The following is a 19,188-nucleotide window of genomic DNA, read 5'->3' on the forward strand; positions in this document are numbered from 1 at the left end:
TTTTCTCGTAAACCTATGACTTTATTCTTGTAATATTATGACTTTATTCTCGTAATATTACGACTTTTTTCTCGTAAACCTATGACTTTATTCTTGTAATATTATGACTTTATTCCCGTAATATTACGACTTTCTTCTCGCAAAGTTATGACTTTATTCTCGTAATATTACGACTTTTTTCTCGTAAACCTATGACTTTATTCTCGTAATATTACGACTTTTTTCTCGCAAAGTTCTGACTTTATTCTCTGAATATTATGACTTTATTCTCAAAATCTCAGATCTTTTTTTTTTTTTTCTCAATATGGCCCTAATACTCCGTATCCCTAGTACTCCTACAACAATGATTAATAAAAATGAAATTCTAAACATCTCTACTTTCCTGCTAACTTCTACAAGAGCTAAATGCTTTTATTTTGAAAGTAACAACCGGAAGACGCACGTGGTGCTGTCTAGCTTGTCGGTTAGGAGTTGAACCAGTCAGTCGGCTGTCTAGCGGAGAGTCTGTCAACAACACACTGCAACCTGAGACGGGACAGACACACAGACAGCTAGAGCTAAATCAACCAGCTAACCGAGCTAACCCCCCTCTGCATTAACCAACAAGACACAACTAGTGATGTTTTCTTCATAGTTTGTAAACCTCTATTATGTTTGAAGTTGTTTCGACAAGAGAAGAAGCACAACTGACTTTCTCATTCGGTAAGTTTGTCTCCAGTTTTCGGATCAAAGACAGGTTCAGTCAGTGTTTCCATTTTGTCTTGAGGTTGTTAGCTTCACCGTTGCTAGCCAGCAAGCTGTTGATGCTGTTGATCTATCCTCTTGTTATTATCTGAAGAGTTATTTAGACAGTTTGAGCTGTACGTTTTGCTCTGAATGGTGTTCATCCAGTACTTTAAGGTGTAGTTTTCATGCTTTAACATCCTGTTTGGAGCAGGACAACTCTGTGTCCTTTTGCTCAATTGGACTGGTTACTGACCACAGACTGGACAGGACAGGACAGGACAGGACAGACAGGACAGGACAGGACAGGACAGGACAGGACAGGAAGAGCTAACACTTGTGGCAAATTATAGACTGAAACAGACCGATTTTATTATAGAAACCCATCAAATCAATGCAGAGAGAGAGAGACTTTGTCATTGTCGTGGAAAACAACGAAAAACAGTTAAAAGCAAACATTAAAAGCAAACATTAAAACATTCAAATCAAAATATAGACAAATACAATGTCGCTTTAACGTTAGTTGATTTAATTGACTACTACAAATGATCTATAGTGACATTTATCTGGCTGTATCTTATTGTATTTCTGTCTTGCAGAGTTACCTATGTAACATTTGGCAGGTACACATTAAATCAAACCTTTTTGGTTGACTGTGGTACATTTACAGTGATGTTTAGTTGTGCTTGCCCCTGTTTTAGACTACTTTTTGATGGATCTATTATAGAAAACTCATCAAATCAATGTCGCTTTAACGTTTGTTGATTTAATTGACTACTATAAATTATCTATATTTACATTTATTTGGCTGTATCTTATTGTATTTCACATATTACACATTAAATCAAACCTTTTGGTTAACTGTGGTACATTTACAGTGATTAGTTGTGCTTAGACTACTTTTTGATGGCAAGAAAGCCCTAAAAACCCTCACCTTAATCTACTGGATTACGTCCTTATTAATACCTGTAAATATTACACACAGGTTAATCTCTGCATCATAAGGCTTCCTGGATATGGAAGTTGGAACCTGCCAAATTAAAAAAGTAAATAAATGACTCGATAAATTAATAAATATGTCATTAAATGTAGCAAAAATAATATAAAAAATAAATGTAGCCATTAATTATTTGATAAAATGTGACATAAATTGATATTTAAAAAAAAATCTTTATATTAATTCCCTTATTTGTTTACTCTTATGTTTAATTTTCCTTTTTATTTATTTATGTAATTATGTATACTATTTACGTGACTCTTGTGGTCCTCCATAGTCCTATAGATTAAAACAGACTCCTTCGTCGACGTATAGTATGTACATTTAAATAAGTAAGTAAAGAAATAAATTACTCGATAAATTAATAAATATATCATTAAAAGTAGCAAAAATATTAAAAATAAATGTAGCCATTAATTATTTGATCAAATGTGACATATATTTATTTATTTATTCATCTTTATATTAATTCCCTTATTTGCTTACTCCTATGTTTAATTTTCCTTTTTATTTATTTATGTAATTATGTATACTTGGATGACAGCAGGCAACTAAGGTTATAACATATATTTGTGGATTGTAGTTAAAAAGCTTTGTTGTACACTATGTGAGAACTCACTTGAGAGATACCATGCTTCCTGTAAACACATTTTTTAATGCCTATTTTTATAGTACAATTAGTTATTAATCAATTAAATGCTCTATTACTATTTATGTGACTCTTGTGGTCCTCCATAGTCCTGTAGATTAAAACGGAATCCTTCGTCGACGTATAGTATGTACATTTAAGTAAGTAAATAAATAAATGACTCGATAAATTAATAAATATGTCATTAAATGTAGCAAAAATAATATTAAAAATAAATGTAGCCATTAATGAGTTGATAAAATGTGACATAAATTGATATTTGTTTTAATTTGCTTCTTTATTTATTCATCTTTATATTAATTCCCTTATTTGATTACTCTTCTGTATAATTTTCCTTTTAATTTATTTATGTAATTATGTATACTTGGATGACAGCAGGCAGCTACGGTTATAAAATATATTTGTGGCTTGTAGTTGAAAAGCTTTGTTGTACACTATGTGAGAACTCACTCGAGAGATACCGCGCTTCCTCTTTTAGTTGCTGATAGATCAGTTGACATGAAGTTCTCTATTGTCTATGTAAGGAAATTTCCTCTGTATAACTGGCTGGACCAGGTCACTGTATCTTGATAGTAACACTCTGTGCTCTACTCTCCTTTTGTATGTGCTTCCTGCTAGAAATCAAAGACATTTCTCTGACTTTTGCTGCACCTACTTCTTAAAGAGAACTGCCAAATGTCTTAAATATTCATCATGCTATAAATAATACAGATATTGGACTCGTGTGTGAGTTTAAGTAATGTGTGTTATGTAAAATACTCCTTTGTCTACGGCTATATAAGGCAGACACTTTCCTAATCCCTGCTGTGAATGTTTAGCATTCCATCTTAGCGAAGGCGTTTCCTGTCAACATCTAAAGTTCAAGTTTTCAACTTTTCAATCTCTGTTATGCGAGCACAAGCCACTGTGTTTTCTCTGTTTCATTCTGTTTCCTTTTCTTTTCATTTCCCATGTTTGGATACAGAGAATTTATAGATTAAAATGATGTAATCAGCACCCAAGTGGTTTAAACTAATCAGTGTAACTTGTCAGCTGATGTACATAAAATGAGATGCACAGAAAAAAAGAGCAGACATGGCTATTACAAAATACACATGTTGCATGTCCCTTATAAACTAGAAAGAAAATACCACTAATTTGTGAGGGAAATATCTTTATTCTTTGATTTTTGGGTTGCTGGATAAAAATGTATATACAAATGACTGATATATTTGACTTCAAGACATCTCTAACTATATGCATGCTGAAAATCAAACATTTTTATTGTATTAATTTAGATAATTTCCAAAACAAAAGTCCCTAGAAGTGTATGATTCAACTTTTTCCTGTGGTCTATTGTTAAAAAAGTTAACAAAAATCGCAATATCGAATCGCAATAATTGTAGAATCGCAACACATATCGAATCGGCACCTAAGTATTGTGATAGTATATTGAATTGGGAGATAGGCGTATCGTCCCAGCCCGATGGCTCACACAGAAATGGGGAGCAAACTGTACCGTTAACAGTATTTGTAGTTCCCAGATTCCCAGATTGAATTTATATAGATACAGTAAGGAGTGTGTGAGTGATGACAGGTGAGCAGTGATAGAGGGCTTAATGAAAATAAAAGAACAACAAAAGGTAAACAGCATCCAGTTAATGACTTTCCTCATGCATTTTATTGTTTTTTATGTCTGCACATATACCATCAGCTCAGATGTAAGGGTGTGACTATGTGTACTCAAGTCTGTGTCAGTGTAAACATTATCATCTCTTTGCTTCTGTATGGAGACGTGACAACACCACGATGAAGAAGTATTTGGACTTGACAGCTCCGTAGCAGCTTTGCCGTGATTTGTCTGCCACAGCCTTAGTCGCAGCAGTCTTGACGAGTGATTGTGTGCTTTGTTGACACAAAGTGTGTTCCTTCTCTTTAGGCTCCCTCAACTCCTTCCTCGTGTGTGATATGACATCGCTGCTCGGTTACAACAAAAGCCAGTGCTCTACAGCAGACGGTTGACATCTGGTCAGGTAAGATATTCTGGGAATATCTCACAGCAGTTGGATTCAGTCATTTTTCTGAAAGCACTGTTGCTGGTCTGCATAGCGAAGTACCTCAACACAGCAAAGCAACATGTGGAAAGCATTATCAGATGTGAAGGAGTGTCTTAAAGGGCTACCACAGAAGTGCTTGAGTTGTAATGTTTTCTATCTTGGTTTTCACTATAGAAACAACTGATACAACTCATTATCATCATAGTGTGTCAAAAGGACAGAGTCAGATGATCTCCAGTGACCTCATATTTATCACCACACCTCCGTTTTAGATGGAAGAGTCAGTTCAAGATAAACATGTGAAAGTTCATTAGGGGAGGAGCTCAATCTTTAATAGCAGTCTGGTGTGCAGTAGAATCCCCCATTCACCGTCTAAAGCCTGATTTGCTTGTGTTACAACATGAAAACGAAAACAATGACACAGTACAGTTGTCCAGCCCCTCCCGTCTCAGGATCTACCTTAAAGGTACACAGTCATGATCACTACTGCACCAGTCATTCAGCTTAGTGATGCACGCAGGTCAATCAGAGGCAATAGTTGCACAGATTCCAGGCTACATGTACAGGTATGCAGCCAAACACATACAGTATGTATAGTATATAAATGTCTGCTGTGAAGAGGGTAGTATTTATAGGAAATTATAGAATATTAAGTGATTAGTTAATCAAAATAGTGAATAGAGAGACTTCCAGTGAGCGCTTCATGAATGCTGTGTTGTGTCAGGATATAGTGACCATTTAATTCAAATTACTTTTTTATCATATTTGCTCAAAGTTACTGGCTGCAGCTTTGACAACGATAATGATCGCTCTGTTCTATTCAGTGACAGTGAGCCAGCGTTAACAACACCAGGACCCTGAAACTGAAGCAGCTAAATGGAATTTAGCCATAATAAATTGTATTACTTGCACCTGTGCTTTTCCTACTGTGACTTGTCAAAATGTCTTTTATGAAAAAGGTCTATCAATATGAATATGGATGGCAAAAAAAACAGTAATTGATTTATTCTATCATCCCTTATTCAGCTGTCAACACGCGTGTTTTAACCTACTAGAGTGACCTTGTGTAAATATCTTTCTGACTGTGCTGCAGTGTAAGGCACTCCCAAGACAAAGTCCACAGTAGTGATTAGATAGAGTGACGGCTATCGCGGTAATTATGAGTTTGATTTATGTAGTGCTGTGGTTGAGAACCTCCGTCATACAAAATGACCATAGATCAGCTTTGTTTTGTTATTTTCCTTTTTCCTTTAAAGGTGCTGTTGAAGAGGATGGCTGCTCAGGTAGAGGTTCAGACCGGGGAGGTGGGGAGGACAGTAGTGGGAGGACGACTTCACCTGAGTCCTTTGACAGACTCCAGCAATAAGAGCCTCAATGAGATCCCCTCCATCAACCAGTCCCATATCATCACTCCAGAACCTAACAAACCTGTCCCGGCCCCCAAGCCACGGCTCACTCCCAAACCTTTTGCATTGGAGAAAAACCCCACCATTAAGCCCATACTTGCTCCTAAGCCCCATCCCAAGCCCCGACCAGAGTCCACTCGCCTTTCTGGATACAAACCAGAGCTTCCATTCAGTCCAAAACAACAGCAGCCAGTTGCCACTGGCAAACCCAGGCCAGTGTCAACCAACCCCAACCGACCTTCCCCTACCTCCTTTAAAACATCTAATAAGTTGAACACTGGACAAACAACCAAGCCGATAGTCCAGCCATTTAAACCGGCCCCTCCTCTTGACCCTGAAGACTCCAGCAAACCCATTCCTCCTGTAAGAGCAGAGAGGCAGAAACCTGGCTCATCAAGCTTGGCTTATTCCAAGAGCCTTAAACAATTTCCAGCATCGGAATGGTCTGGAACCACTAAAACTCCAGATGAGAATGACCAGACGACATCCAGCAAAGGTGGGGCCTCCATTACCAGAGCCAAGTCCATGGGTTTTCTCGCTCAGGTAGGGCAGGAGGAAGAAGAAGAGGAAAAAGCAAACCCAGCGGTGCCACTGCGGCCACAGCGGCCACAGCCCAGAGGCTCCAGGCCCAGACCCGTGTCAGCCATTTTCCTCGACAGTCCGACGGAGACACCAGATCCCTCCCCGCGCTGGGCAAGACGACCACTTTCAGCTGATCTCACATCCAAGTTTGAGTCAATCGGCCTGTCACTGCACCGTAAATCTCCCAAAGCAAACACTAAGGAGAACGATCCAGAGGAGGAGAAGGCACCGCCGCAAAAGAGAGAGCAGGAGAAAACCCCTAAGAGCACCGCACCGCAAAGTACTGATGGCGTAGCTCAGCCTGCTGACCAAAGCAACAAAAAGACCGAAGAAACGACCGCGAAAGAGACGGATGAGGATAAGCATGCAGTTAGCATCAAGTCGCGAATCAGTCTCTTCCTCGATTCATCCTCCTCTCCTGGGACAGGCGTCGCAGGCCCAGGGTCAGATCTTCCTTCTCCAGTGCAGCCAGTCCCTGAAACCACCACCGAACCGCCAGTGGGTGTCAAACAGCTCATCAAGCAGCTGACGGAGGACACAACACCAATTCAGAGCCCTGTTTTGAAACCTGTACTGAGGCCCCGCCCCTTGCCCCTCGACCTGACTAAAAGGTAAGAGCTGCTGTCAATGTCTCCTCAGCTTGCTTTTTGTCCCACGTCTTTGTCCACAAGTTCCATTGTCACGCATGGCTTTTGTATTGTGCAATGTATGTTCATCAGGTTTTCATCCGAGAGGTCGCCAGACCATGGCAGTGTGTTCTTCAGTGAGGCGACAGACCGCCATGAGATCAGCAAAGATCCTCAGTGGAGGGTAAGAAAGGGACTGAGCTTCGTAGGAACTGGTTTCTGTCGGGCTCAGTCTATGTTTAACAGGCAAATGAGAAACAGTGTTACAGCTTAGTGCTGGGGAAAGCTTTCACATGTTATCCTTTTAACACAGTTGCATTTTAGGCTACACCCCCACTAATGTGTTTTTTAAAACAGCATATTAAAACGATCTCCCTTCCTTTTAAGGCCCTTTCATTATTATTCTCCGTCCATACTACCACTGTACCACTGTCCGTCCAGACTATACAGCAACCCCAGAGTTTTAAAACTAAAACGGGGTCAGCAGCATTTTCAAACGTCTCCATTTTAGGGGCTCAAAAACGCCTAAGTAGTGTGGACGCTAGGCATAAACATAGCAAAAGTATAACTTTAGTGTGTTTCTTCTCATCTTTTAACAAAATAAAAACCATGGCATCTAGCAAAGAGAAGAAAAGACTAAACAGTAGATTGAACAAGCTGGAAGTTGACAGAATGAGCCATATTGTGTGCCTTTTATACTCACTGTTACCATGGTGAAATACATCTTTAACAAAACTAAGAGTGTTTACGTTTGTTGTCGACCCCTGTGTGTCTGTGTTTAAAAGAGAATCTCCCTAGAGGAAACGTGGCATTACAGTAAAAAGAATCGTCAGTGCCGTAGATGTACAAAGCTGTGAAACCTAAGCCAGCCGGCACATTAATCTTCCCCGGTGGCTGCCGGTTATGAAACGCAGAGAGGCAATCACTGGGAAAAGGTCAACACAGAGAGGCTTTGATTACCACCTCTGCACCACACCCACTGTTATGAGGCCAACATAGAACAAGGGGATACCATTACTACGCTGACAGTTGTTCACTCAATCACTTCAACCCATTTTGAGTGCTGTATTTTCTCCTGTTATGTTGTCAAGTCACTTTTTTTTTTTTATTCTTTGTTTCTGTCAGATGATTCCACATCTGTTGTGACATAGTGTTCAAATGGTGAAAAAGTTTAACAGAAAAAAAAGCATGATTGTTAAATGAATACATGAACAAATGGCAAACTTCCTGTTATCTCTTAACAATTCTCAGTATATCTCTGAATGTCCTTAGATTGAGGAGTCACCCGTCACACCCAGTGACCAGAAGACATTTGTGGATTTAAAAGAATCCCAGGAGCAGCTCAAAAAGGCCTCCACACCTGAAGGGCCTGAGGCGATACAGACGTTCGGCGCCACTTCCAAGGAAAGCGGTGCAGACGTGCAGACAGTGCGAGCCTCCTTGTTTGAAAATGTTGTGGAGAGGCACAGCGTGCTGATGGTGGAGGAGGGCAAGTCTGCGAACAAGGCTAATGATTCGCTCAGCAGCCCGTCGTTTAAGAGAGGAAACCGTGAGGACGAGGGAACTCTGGTCACTGCCACTTACAAAGATCCCGTATCTCCATCAGGTCCTCTGAGGGTGTCGCATGCCTTTGACACTGTGCAGGCAGTGGAGGAGAGCAGGGTAGTGAGTGAGAACATCCCATCAGCTCAGTGGGAGGACAAGGCCATGACGCTACGCTCCAGACGCTCAGAAGCAAGCAGGCCGGTGGCAGAGAGGACTGGTTCAGCGCAAAGCGAACCAACTGTGGCTGTGACGCCAGAACAGCAGCCTCGGTATCTGAGAATCGGAGCTTTGTCAAAGTGGACCGCCACAGGTCTCGACCAAGAGGCAAGTGTGGAGAAAGGGATGCAAAAGGAATCACAAAGGGAAGGACAGGTGGCTTTAGATCAAGACAGGGACAGGCAGAGGGAAGCGGAGCAGGAGGAAGTGGCTGCAGCTCCTAAACGATTGAAAATGCTGCAGGCAGAAGATCAGCCGAAACCCAGGGCGACCTACTTTGCTCTGACTGGACAAATACAGGAGCCAGTTTCTCCTATAGATGCAGGAGCGAGCATCGGGGACATCAACGTGGCCTTCGATGATTTCTCCGTGAGGTCTGCACTGGGCAGCTCTCAAGGGAAGGTTCTTCCAATGAGGAGGAATCCATCATTAGATGAAGCTTTAGGAAAAAACTATCAAGTTGAGGAGCTGATGAGGGGCCACAGGGAGATCAGATCAGGGTCGGATGGACAGACGGCAGAGGAAATGATGGAAGTCGAAAAGAAAAGAGAACTACAAAAGGAGACGGAAAGACACATGGCAAAGCTGAAAGAGATTGAGAGGGAAAAACAGAGGCAGCTGGAAATGGAGAAAGAAGCAAATTTAGAGTTTGCACGAATGAAGGAGAGGGAGATGCAAAGAGAATTTGAAAGGCAAAGACAGAAAGCCTTTGAGAAGGAGAAACAGGACTTTGAGGAGAAACGGCGTGCGCTGGAAAGGCAGAAACAGTTAGAGCTCGAGCATCAACAGAAACTTCAAGAACTGGAGAGAGCGAGACTAAGAGACCTTGAAAAAGAGAGGCAGCGGCAACTTGAGAAAGAAAAACGGCGAGAATTGGAGAGACAGAGAAGGATCGAAGGAGAGAAATTCCAAGAGCAGGAAAGGGAGAGACAGCGTGAACAAGAGAGGCAAAGACAAAGGGAGGAAGAGAGGCAGAGAGAGCTGGACAAGGAAAGACGTCTGCTGGAAATCCAAAAGGAGAAACATAAAATGGAGGACCTGGAGAGAATTAAAGAGCTGGAGAGACTGCAGCTCTTGGAGTTTCAAAAACAGAAACAGAAAGAAAAGGAGATGCAGCAGCTCATGGAGCTCGAGAAGCAGAGGCTAAGAGAGAAGAAGGAGAGAGATGAGGCAGAGAAAATGAGACAGATGGCATTAGAACAGGAAATGCTGAGAATGAGAGAGCTCGATAAAGAAAGGGAAAGACAAAGGGAGATGGAGAAGGAGCACCAGAGAGAGATTGAGAGGGAAAAGCAGGAGAGACAGAGACAGAGAGATTTAGAAAGGGAGAGACAGAGACAGCTAGATTTTGAGAGGCAGGAATTAGAAAACCAGAGGCTGAGACAACGAGAGCTGGAGAAGGAAAAGCAGAGGAAGGAGGAGTTGGGGAGACTCAAAGAGATGGAGAGACGACAGCTCTTGGAGTTGGAAAAGCAAAGGCAGGCAGAGAGGGAGAGACAGCAAATTTTGGAGCTGGAGAAACGCAGACTGAGGGAGAGGATGGAAAGGGAGGAGGCAGAGAAAATGAGACAGATAGCCAAACAGCAAGAAGCAGAGAGGCAGCGACTAAAAGAGAAGCAGAAGAAAGAGGAACAAGAGAGGGCGAGGTTGGAGGCATCTCCTCTCAGGCCTCAAGTGGTGGATCTGGACACGGTTCTCCGAAATGCACAGCGCAGTGACCCTGCGACACGATGGAGGGAGCCAACTCCGAGGGCAGAGGAGTCTTACAAACCTGCCAACTTTGACATTGACTCTTTCTCATCTCAAGCTCAGCTCTCCCCGAGTAAAGACTTGTTTCCTGTTTCTGGTATTCAGGGTGTAGACGCTCCATTTGGAGCTAGATCGCAGCCTACACCTGATGTAGATGTTAGCTGGAGGTTGCCACCACAGACTTCAGCAGGTTTCACAAGCCCAGTATGGATGCCGTCTCCTCAGGACCCGTGGGAGCTGCGGCCTGTCGAGATGGCTGTGGACAAACCTGCGGCTGAACCCAGAAAACATGCCAACAAACTCAGCCCAGAGCAACTCCTCCTCAGGCAGGAGGAACGGCTCCTGTCTCCACAGAGGCACTGGCCCTCTGTGCTGGATGATCCACATCACTTGGCCCCTCTTTCACGGACAGAAGCCAAAAGTGGAGGCTCTCCGGGTGGAGCTCCCGAGGAGCCAGTCTGGCTCCTCAGAGAGCAACATCCTCAAGACAGCAGGGGGGACGTCCATAGCCACAGGAGGTCACAGGGATCTCAGGTGAGTCAGAGATATCCATGAATGTTTTCATTTTGTACAACTGCAGTCTCAGTATGTTGAAATCAAATACAATATTTTTGTAGGTTGTACATGATGATTATCATAATACAGGCGATATTGCGAGAAATATTGCAACAACCCCCTAAGTAAAGATCAAAATAATGCACTAAAGTTGAAAGCAGGTCGTATTATATGTACTATTACCTGTTTTAAAGTGCTTTAAGATTCATGTCATTTTGTAGATGCCTGAGATAAAACAGTATGGGACAAAGTGCACACAGTCCTAGGCCTTTTTTCCACACACCAACAATAAATAGTCTGTATGCGCTTGTACATATATTCTCTGTAAATAAATATTCAGTTAACAAATACCTGAAATAATTCTTGCAACAAATGTCACCTGAAAAAAGTAAAAAAGTTTGAATGTTTACTTGATAGGATGCTGTTGAGGATGTCGTTAAAAAACAAAGTGGATCTGGGGAGTTAAGTGTAAGATAATGAAATTCAAGTCCCAATAACATTCACTGGAAATAAAGAGTCCAGAGTTCAATGAAACAAATAAAAAAAAACACCACTTTTCAGAGATTTAGCAATAAGCAACAAAAGATAGCAATTCAGTTTGTTCAGTTCAGTTTTTCCCCTCACGAGTGAGCCCTCTTCTCGAACAAATCCATAAAGGATCTCTGAAAAGGTAAACAAACACAACATCTGTGACGCTGTTGCACATGGTGCTGAGAGAGCAGAGGACAGAAGCAGCTCGGACGTAACGATAAATGACACCAAAACATGGTAAAGACTCTCAGTGTAACCGATCAGAGTTTTTATAACACTACTAACATGATTTTGGTACAAATGTTTACCTGCCAGTGTGGCGGATAGCCTTCGCAAAACGGAAAATCTACCCGCATTTGGCGCTTGGCTGGCGGGTGTTAATTTCGGACCTTGATTGTACACGTGGAGTTTTTTTTAAAATGCTTACCTAGATGACTGAAGCAGTTTCCTCTGCAGCATGCAGCATGGTTGTGAATAGATATGTATAAGGTGATATGAAGATGACTCTGGTTCCCGTGTGTGTATTAGGAGCTGAACAGGATCCGCTCTCGCAGTGTGTCGAGGCGGTCTGCTCCTCCGAGCAGCGCTGTGGAGGGAAGCCTCTCCAGGATGAGGAGCCGCAGCGCCCACAGAGAGCAGGACCTCGACAGCTGGGTGAGTCAGGATGCTGCAACACACACACAGCTGGCTTCCAGGAAACTATGCAACTCAATGAGATGAGAACCCTCTTCATGAGTCTGTGCTTTAGTTAAATCAGTGGTTGTCAACCTTTTTTGGGTTAGCACCCCACATCAAATAAAATGTAGGCTAATTGTCTTCCTTACTATTAATGTTGATTATTATTATTATTATAATGTAGATTATTATTTATTTATATTATTATTTGTATTATTATTATTCTGTGTTATATCATTAAAAAAGCATGTGAATAGAATATATATTTTTGAGTTTCGCAACAGTTATAAATTTGACATTCAGATTTTAATTAGGTATCACAAACATACTTGCTAACTTTGAGACCTTGAAAAAAAGGGAGGATTTCTAAACCAAATGGGGGGTCTGAGTTTCAGAGACTTTGTTTCCTGCATTCTGGTGACTTTAAAAGAGTTAAAATAACAAAATAATGACTTCACTGCAACTGCATTTTATGTTAAACTTTTAATTTTACCTCTAACTCCCAGGAAAGAAAACTGAATTATTGGCCCCTCTGGTGTGAACTTGAATGTTGTAAAAGTGTCCGACTGTCGGATGTGTGGAGTGAGGGAGTTCCAGCAGTGCAGCACACAGCCGACCATCTAACTGTTAGATGGTCGGCTGTGAGCCCGTTGTTACACTGGTTCCCAACCTGGGAACCTCGCCAAAGCTTCACAGAGGGGTCGCTTGATATTAACGGGTTTAATACAACTTTAAAAAAAAAAAAATACAGTTGGCATATCTTAGGATTTCATTCATTTCTGTGAAGAAAAAGTTTGAATTATTATTTGAGATATAAACTCAAAATTCACAGGATAAGGCACGATTAAAATGAGAGTAGGTAGTATATTTTTGGCATCATTGGGCAAAAATCCCATAATAACCTTTCAGCATATTGTAATTCAAGTGTTCTGAGAGAAAACTAGACTTCTGCACCTCCTCATGGCTCTGTTTTCAGGCTTTAAAAAATCTAACAAACAAAGAGCTAATAGAACAATGGTCAAACACTGACTTTGTCAAAAAACTGTGATTGTCAAAAATTCAAAGAAATACATAATACAGAGAGATAATTGTGCTAAAAGTTCCCTAGAAATAACATGAAAACTCATCTCTGATGCAATATTCAAAGAATCTGCTCAAATTTCATCCAAATCGCTCGTTTTACGTAAACTTCCTGCAGTTATTGCGTTCAACATTTGGATTCGTTGTACAGTTTATCAGTTATTCTGCACTGTTATTGCTATGCATTGAATATAACATGAAACATCCATTAAATATGTCACTTAGTCAGGGGTCGTCAGTTTACTTAATGACAGAAAAGGGTCGCTTAAGGAGAAAGGTTGGGAACCACTGCTTTATTATAATCACTGTCACAGACCGGGAGGGGAATCTGTGTGCAGACTGTGCGAGTGAGCAATATCATGTTTGTCTTTGAGAGAGAGTGCGTGTGTGTCTCGTGCTTTGAAGAAGGTAGAGGAATGCAGTTAGTTGACTGAACGTTGGCAGCTGAATGCTGCTGTGCTCAGCTAGTAGAGAGAGTCGGTGACTAATGTTGATGGCACGGCTTTCTAGACTCACCTCCACCCATCCCACGTCACATTCCATGGAAGTGGCGGCCGAGCACCCTCTCAGGCCTGTAATTCAGGATTGGATTTGTTCAATTGGTTAATGTGTACATGTTCTTACTGCTCATTTGTGAAATGGTCCGTAATGATCATGGGCCTTGCAGCCAAACACACACGGCACATTTGTGTGCCTGTGTTCCTCGGTGTTGATTGGTTACCTGTTATTTCTAACTTTTTACCTTCACATCTGTTTTTTTCATATATTTTGGAATTAGTAAACTAACATTTGTCTGCATATTTGCAACTACACACATTACATACACCGATATATCATCTACATCCAAGCATGTGCAGTGTTTATTAATATGCCGGGTTGGGTTCAGTTGGCTCTTTGTTATTGAGACAGTAATTGTAGGCCCAGGTTGAAGGCCTAAACCAGAAGTACAGTTTATTGTGTCCCATAATTGCACACTGAGTGATGGAGAGCTCACTACCACCATCTAGTGGTTGTGTTTCAGGTGGTGAGTGTCACCCTTCCTGGTGTCAGTGTATGTAGTTCCTCATGGCTGTTTTCAGTGCTTGTGTTCTTTATAGGGCTGTCAAAGTTAATGTGATAATAACACGTTAACCTTCAACGAACAAATTTGTTTTAACATAACTCATTTCTTTAAGGCATTAATGACACTTGCGATTTTTAAGGTTGTAGCGGGCTCACTGGTATCATATGAAACTAGAAAAAACGAAGGAATCCATTTGTACCAACCATGTCATACTAGCTTGTCAAGAAAGAGGCTAAATAACGCTCCAAACTTAGATAACTTTTTTTTTTTAAATCATGTTGCTCCATTTCTACCCACTGCTGCATTAATACTCTTATAAACATGGGAGTGGGCAAATATGCTTGATTTATGCAAATGTATGTATGTATTTATTATTGGAAATCAATTAACAACACAAAACAATGACAAATATTGTCCAGAAACCCTCACAGGTACTGCATTTAGCATAAACAATATGCTCAAATCATAACATGGCAAACTCTGCTGTCAGTGTGCTGATTTGACTATGACCTGCCAAAAACTGCATGTGATTATCATAAAGTGGGCATGTCTGTAAAGGGGAGACTCGTGGGTACCCATAGAACCCATTTTCATTCACATATCTTGAGGTCAGAGGTCAAGGGACTCCTTTGAAAATGGCCATGTCCGTTTTTCCTCGCCAAAATGTGTTATTTATTGTCCTTTGTGACAAGCTAGTATGACATGGTTGGTAGTAATGGATTCCTTAGGGTTTTTTCTAGTTTCATATTAACATATATCTTCACTCTAGATGTAAAACTGAGCCCGCTACAACCTCTGAAATCGCAAGATGGTTAATTCATTCACTCATTATCCGTAACCGCTTATCTTATTCAGAGTCACAGGGGGGTTGGAGCCGATCCCAGCTGATACTGGGCAAAGGCGAGGTACACCCTGCTTCAGAATTTACAGAAATTACAAATAATGTTCAATGCCAAAATCCATCTGTGTTAGGTCAGATATCAGATGTGATTGATTTCCCGTACGTTGTATTTCCTGGCGGAAGCGTCCTCAGACTCACACACAGATGAGGTAATGGTTGTGTGGTGACATCACTGGTTTTAAGTTGGAGGGTCTGAGGCTGGTGAGTGGGGCAGAGCAGAGATGGGCACCGTGCTGAGAGCTGTGTTGTACATCTGGTCGTGCTGCCTGACTCCACACTGCCTCTGGGTAAGTGACGGGACAACTCTTCTTATTATTACTGATGTTTCTCTGTAAGATACATGCGTCCTCTCACATAACACTGAATGTAGGTACTTATCATAGAGTATATACAGTATGCTGTATGTACTTTAGCTGCATCCTATTTCATCTCCTTTGTGTGGTTGCCGGTTGGGTTTCTAGAAGCTGAGGCTGCGCACAGATTGATGATGTCAGCAGAAGAGGGGAAGTGATGAGCAGCGATGACTCACTTCCCAGTAGGTGACGTTTACTATTGGGAGGAGGAATATTAGGGACATTGGGAGGAGTAGTAGGATGCATCTTGCAATATAACTTGTCTTTGTCTTGGCTTCATTCTCAGTGTAATTTTAATAATTTTATTAAAATCACTATTTCCTGCCATCTCTCATCTAAGCTGGCAATGTGCGTTTGAAGATAAATGTATACTCGTTGGTAAGATGTAACATTTGGATGATTAAAAACTAAGTGATTTTGATGATTATTGTCAATTCATCATCGATTATTAGCAATTGTTTTTTGGATGGAAAATTTACAATTTCCCCAACGATTATTTTCATTGTTGATTAATCTGTTGATTTATTTTCTTGATTAATCGATTAGTTTGTTTGGTCTATAAAATGTCAGAAAATGGTGAAAATGTGGATCAGTGTTTCCCAAAGCCCGAGATGACGTCCTCAAATGTCTTGTTTTGTCCACAACTCAAAGATATTCAGTTAACTGTCATAGAGGACTAAAGAAACCAGAAAATATTCACATTTAAGAAACTGGAATCAGAGAATTTTGACTATTCTTTTTCTTAAAAAAATAGTCAAACCAATGAATCGATTATCAAAATAGTTAGAGATTGATTTAATAGCTGACAATTAATCGATTAATCGTTGCAATTCTAAATATGACGTCTTCAAACTGCTGTCTTTGTCCAACCAGCAGCTCAAAACCCCAAAATCTTCCATTTATAATGATTTTTTTTAAATGAGAAAAAGCAGTAAATCTTCAAATTTCAGAAGCTGGAACCAGGAAATGTTTCATTTTTTTTGCTTAAGAAATAATTCAGGTGATTAAGCACTTATCAAAATAGTAAATACTAGGGCTGTCAAAGTTAACGCGATAATAACACGTAAATGCAAATTCATTTTAACTCCACTTTATGATAATCACATGCAGTTTGGGGCAAGTCATAGTCAAGTTGTTGTTGCCTGTTTGGCTTGAGTTTGCCATGTTCTGATTTGAGCATATGTTTTATGCTAAATGCAGTACCTGTGAGGGTTTCTGGGCAATATGTGTCATTATTTTGTATTGTTAATTGATTTCCCATATTAAGTTTTTCAGCTGTAATTTTGAAGATTATCTCAATTGTCATATTGAGAAGAGAGTATATAGTAAAACAGTGATATATGTTTGCTATATTTGCTACAGTAAAGTAATAATATTGCTGTAACTAATGCTGCTGTAACCTCCAGATCTTTTAATATGAGTAATTTAGCTTTTTCAGGCTGTGTCACGTTGTCTTTAGTATTACCCAGGAAGACGCAGCCATTTTCAGGCTGAGGAGTACGTGAGAGAGGTCAGTTTGTGTGCTGTTGGAAACCGAGAACCTCACAGCTGACTTGCCCTTAGCACAGCACTTCAAAGAAAAGTTAATCAGATTACCTGTAGGGGGCATATGTGGACAGGGATTCAGCTTTTATGAGCCCCTCTGTCCCAGTTTGCTCTGAGATTAACTCTCTGAAGTGTGTCTGGAGTCGCTTATTTCAGGGCACCAGTTCGCCACATAGCAGAGACCTGTTTAAGCCGGAAGTTAAAAGTGTTTTCTAGTCTGTTCTGCTGTTTGTATGAGTCTGAATCTAAGCGAGATTTAAACAAACATTCATTGGACTGTTGTGATTTTTTGCTTTTGGCCACACTGTGCTGACAAACTGGTTGATGTGCGTACAATAATCTCACTTCACTGCCAGAGCCACACCTGTCTTTTCACTCTCCTCGCTCCTCTGCACGCCCAATCAATCTATTTATAGTTTTCTCTTTTAACATGATGATGCACTTGTGCTCATTCCTATGCGATTGTATCACAGGACTTTGTCGTCCCCACTTTCTCTCTTTCTTTCTGTTTTGAAAGGAGATGCTGCAACATTTCCTCTCTCTCATCCTTCCTTCTGCTCTCCGTTCTGGCTGTCACTGTCTTGCCCTGCAACTGAATCAGGCTGGAGCGATAAAGCGCCGCAGAACATATATCACCCTCCTCTCTCCCTCCCGCTCCGTATCAGGGACCTCCCATTCTCTCTCTCTCTCTCTCTCTCTCTCTCTCTCTCTCTCTGTCGCTCCCCGACTCCGTTCCACACTCCCTCTCTCCACCCAGTTTCTCCTTGACGGTGAGTCCTATAGCGCTGAGTACAGAGAGCAGCATTGCTGACGCATTTTCTCCTACCTGCCCGTACCTGCAGAAAAAGGCGAGGGGAGAAACATTTTCTCTCTTCTTCCTCGTTTCTCCTCTGGATTTGACTTCCCCACCACAGTGCTCTTCCTCTGTTTGGCACTGCTGTTGGTTGCCCTCTGGTTTTTCCTTATGGGATACGATTGAGCAGTTTTTCATTTTTGCCACCAGCTGTCCTGCACCATTTCTCCTTGCAGCTTTTTTTGCCAGAGGGGTAGCACAGTCGTGGAAATGCAGTCTTGTTGGATGGATGGATTTTTCAACTTTTAACCTGGGCCTCCTTTTGGAGGAAACGCATCATCCACAGCTCTGGGAGAGCTGTCAGTTGGGCTGTAATTGAGGCTGGGATTGGGACGGAGAATCTCACATCTGGAGAATTGAGAGAGGTTTCACAGAGCTCGTCACACTCTTATTATTATTTTAGTATTATTAGCACCTATATGATGGAAATAGAGAACTGAATGTTGTGCCAAGCATTAACGGTATGTTGAGGATGTGATTCTATTATTATTATCACTTCTGTACTTGAGAAGTTGTTTGTGCCTGAAGCCAGAAAAACATGGCTGAGAAACCTGTTGGTAGACAGCGCAGCAGTTTTTCAGACTGTCCCATAGAGTAGTGCCCTGCATAGCTAAGAGTAAGCACCGGCCTCACATAACCTTTCTGTGCCCACTCGGTTGGTGTGCCAAGCATATCATATAGCCAGCATATCTTGTGTGCGTCAAAATAGGCAATAGAAAGCTTCAGTTCAGGCCGACGGGCTGGAGCGTTGACAGTGATGAGTTGAAACAGCGTCCCGACGGCTCCAGTGGGACCGCACTGCAGGAAGGCCATTTCCAAGTGAAACTGAGGAGAGGCTCTGTCCTGTAACGGTCTGCTGTTATCCGTGCTGCAGTGCTGTAAGCAGCAGACGCCATCAACATCACCACACAGGACTGGCTGAGCTGTGTTGTTGTTCTCTCTGTCACCTTACTCACTGCTGCAGTATTGACCCAGCAACACACACACACCAGTGAATACCTACGACCCTGTCCCCAGACTGCCACCTCTTCAGCATTAACTAGACTCTAATGATTCCCTACTGCTGTGTTAATAACAAGAGTCACAGCTCAGTTCACAGACTC

General features: G+C 41.5%; 1 protein-coding gene across 2 annotated transcripts in view; it reads left to right on the forward strand.

Annotated features, from left to right (window-relative positions):
* The first annotated feature begins 493 nt into the window (after window positions 1-493).
* The window catches only part of LOC141769572 (uncharacterized), a 32,828-nt gene continuing 14,133 nt past the window's right edge, over window positions 494-19,188 (forward strand). For both annotated transcript variants that reach the window (XR_012594316.1, XM_074638779.1), the window contains exons 1-6: window positions 494-702; window positions 4,288-4,381; window positions 5,662-7,004; window positions 7,113-7,203; window positions 8,292-11,063; window positions 12,144-12,269. Coding sequence is in view for 1 of the 2 variants with exons in the window: in XM_074638779.1 (XP_074494880.1) it covers window positions 5,677-7,004; window positions 7,113-7,203; window positions 8,292-11,063; window positions 12,144-12,269 (4,317 nt within the window). In the remaining variant the exon portion in view is untranslated. The remainder of the gene's footprint in view (window positions 703-4,287; window positions 4,382-5,661; window positions 7,005-7,112; window positions 7,204-8,291; window positions 11,064-12,143; window positions 12,270-19,188) is intronic.

Source organism: Sebastes fasciatus, chromosome 6 (genome assembly GCF_043250625.1).
Source record: "Sebastes fasciatus isolate fSebFas1 chromosome 6, fSebFas1.pri, whole genome shotgun sequence".
NCBI classification, from domain to species: Eukaryota; Metazoa; Chordata; class Actinopteri; order Perciformes; family Sebastidae; genus Sebastes; species Sebastes fasciatus.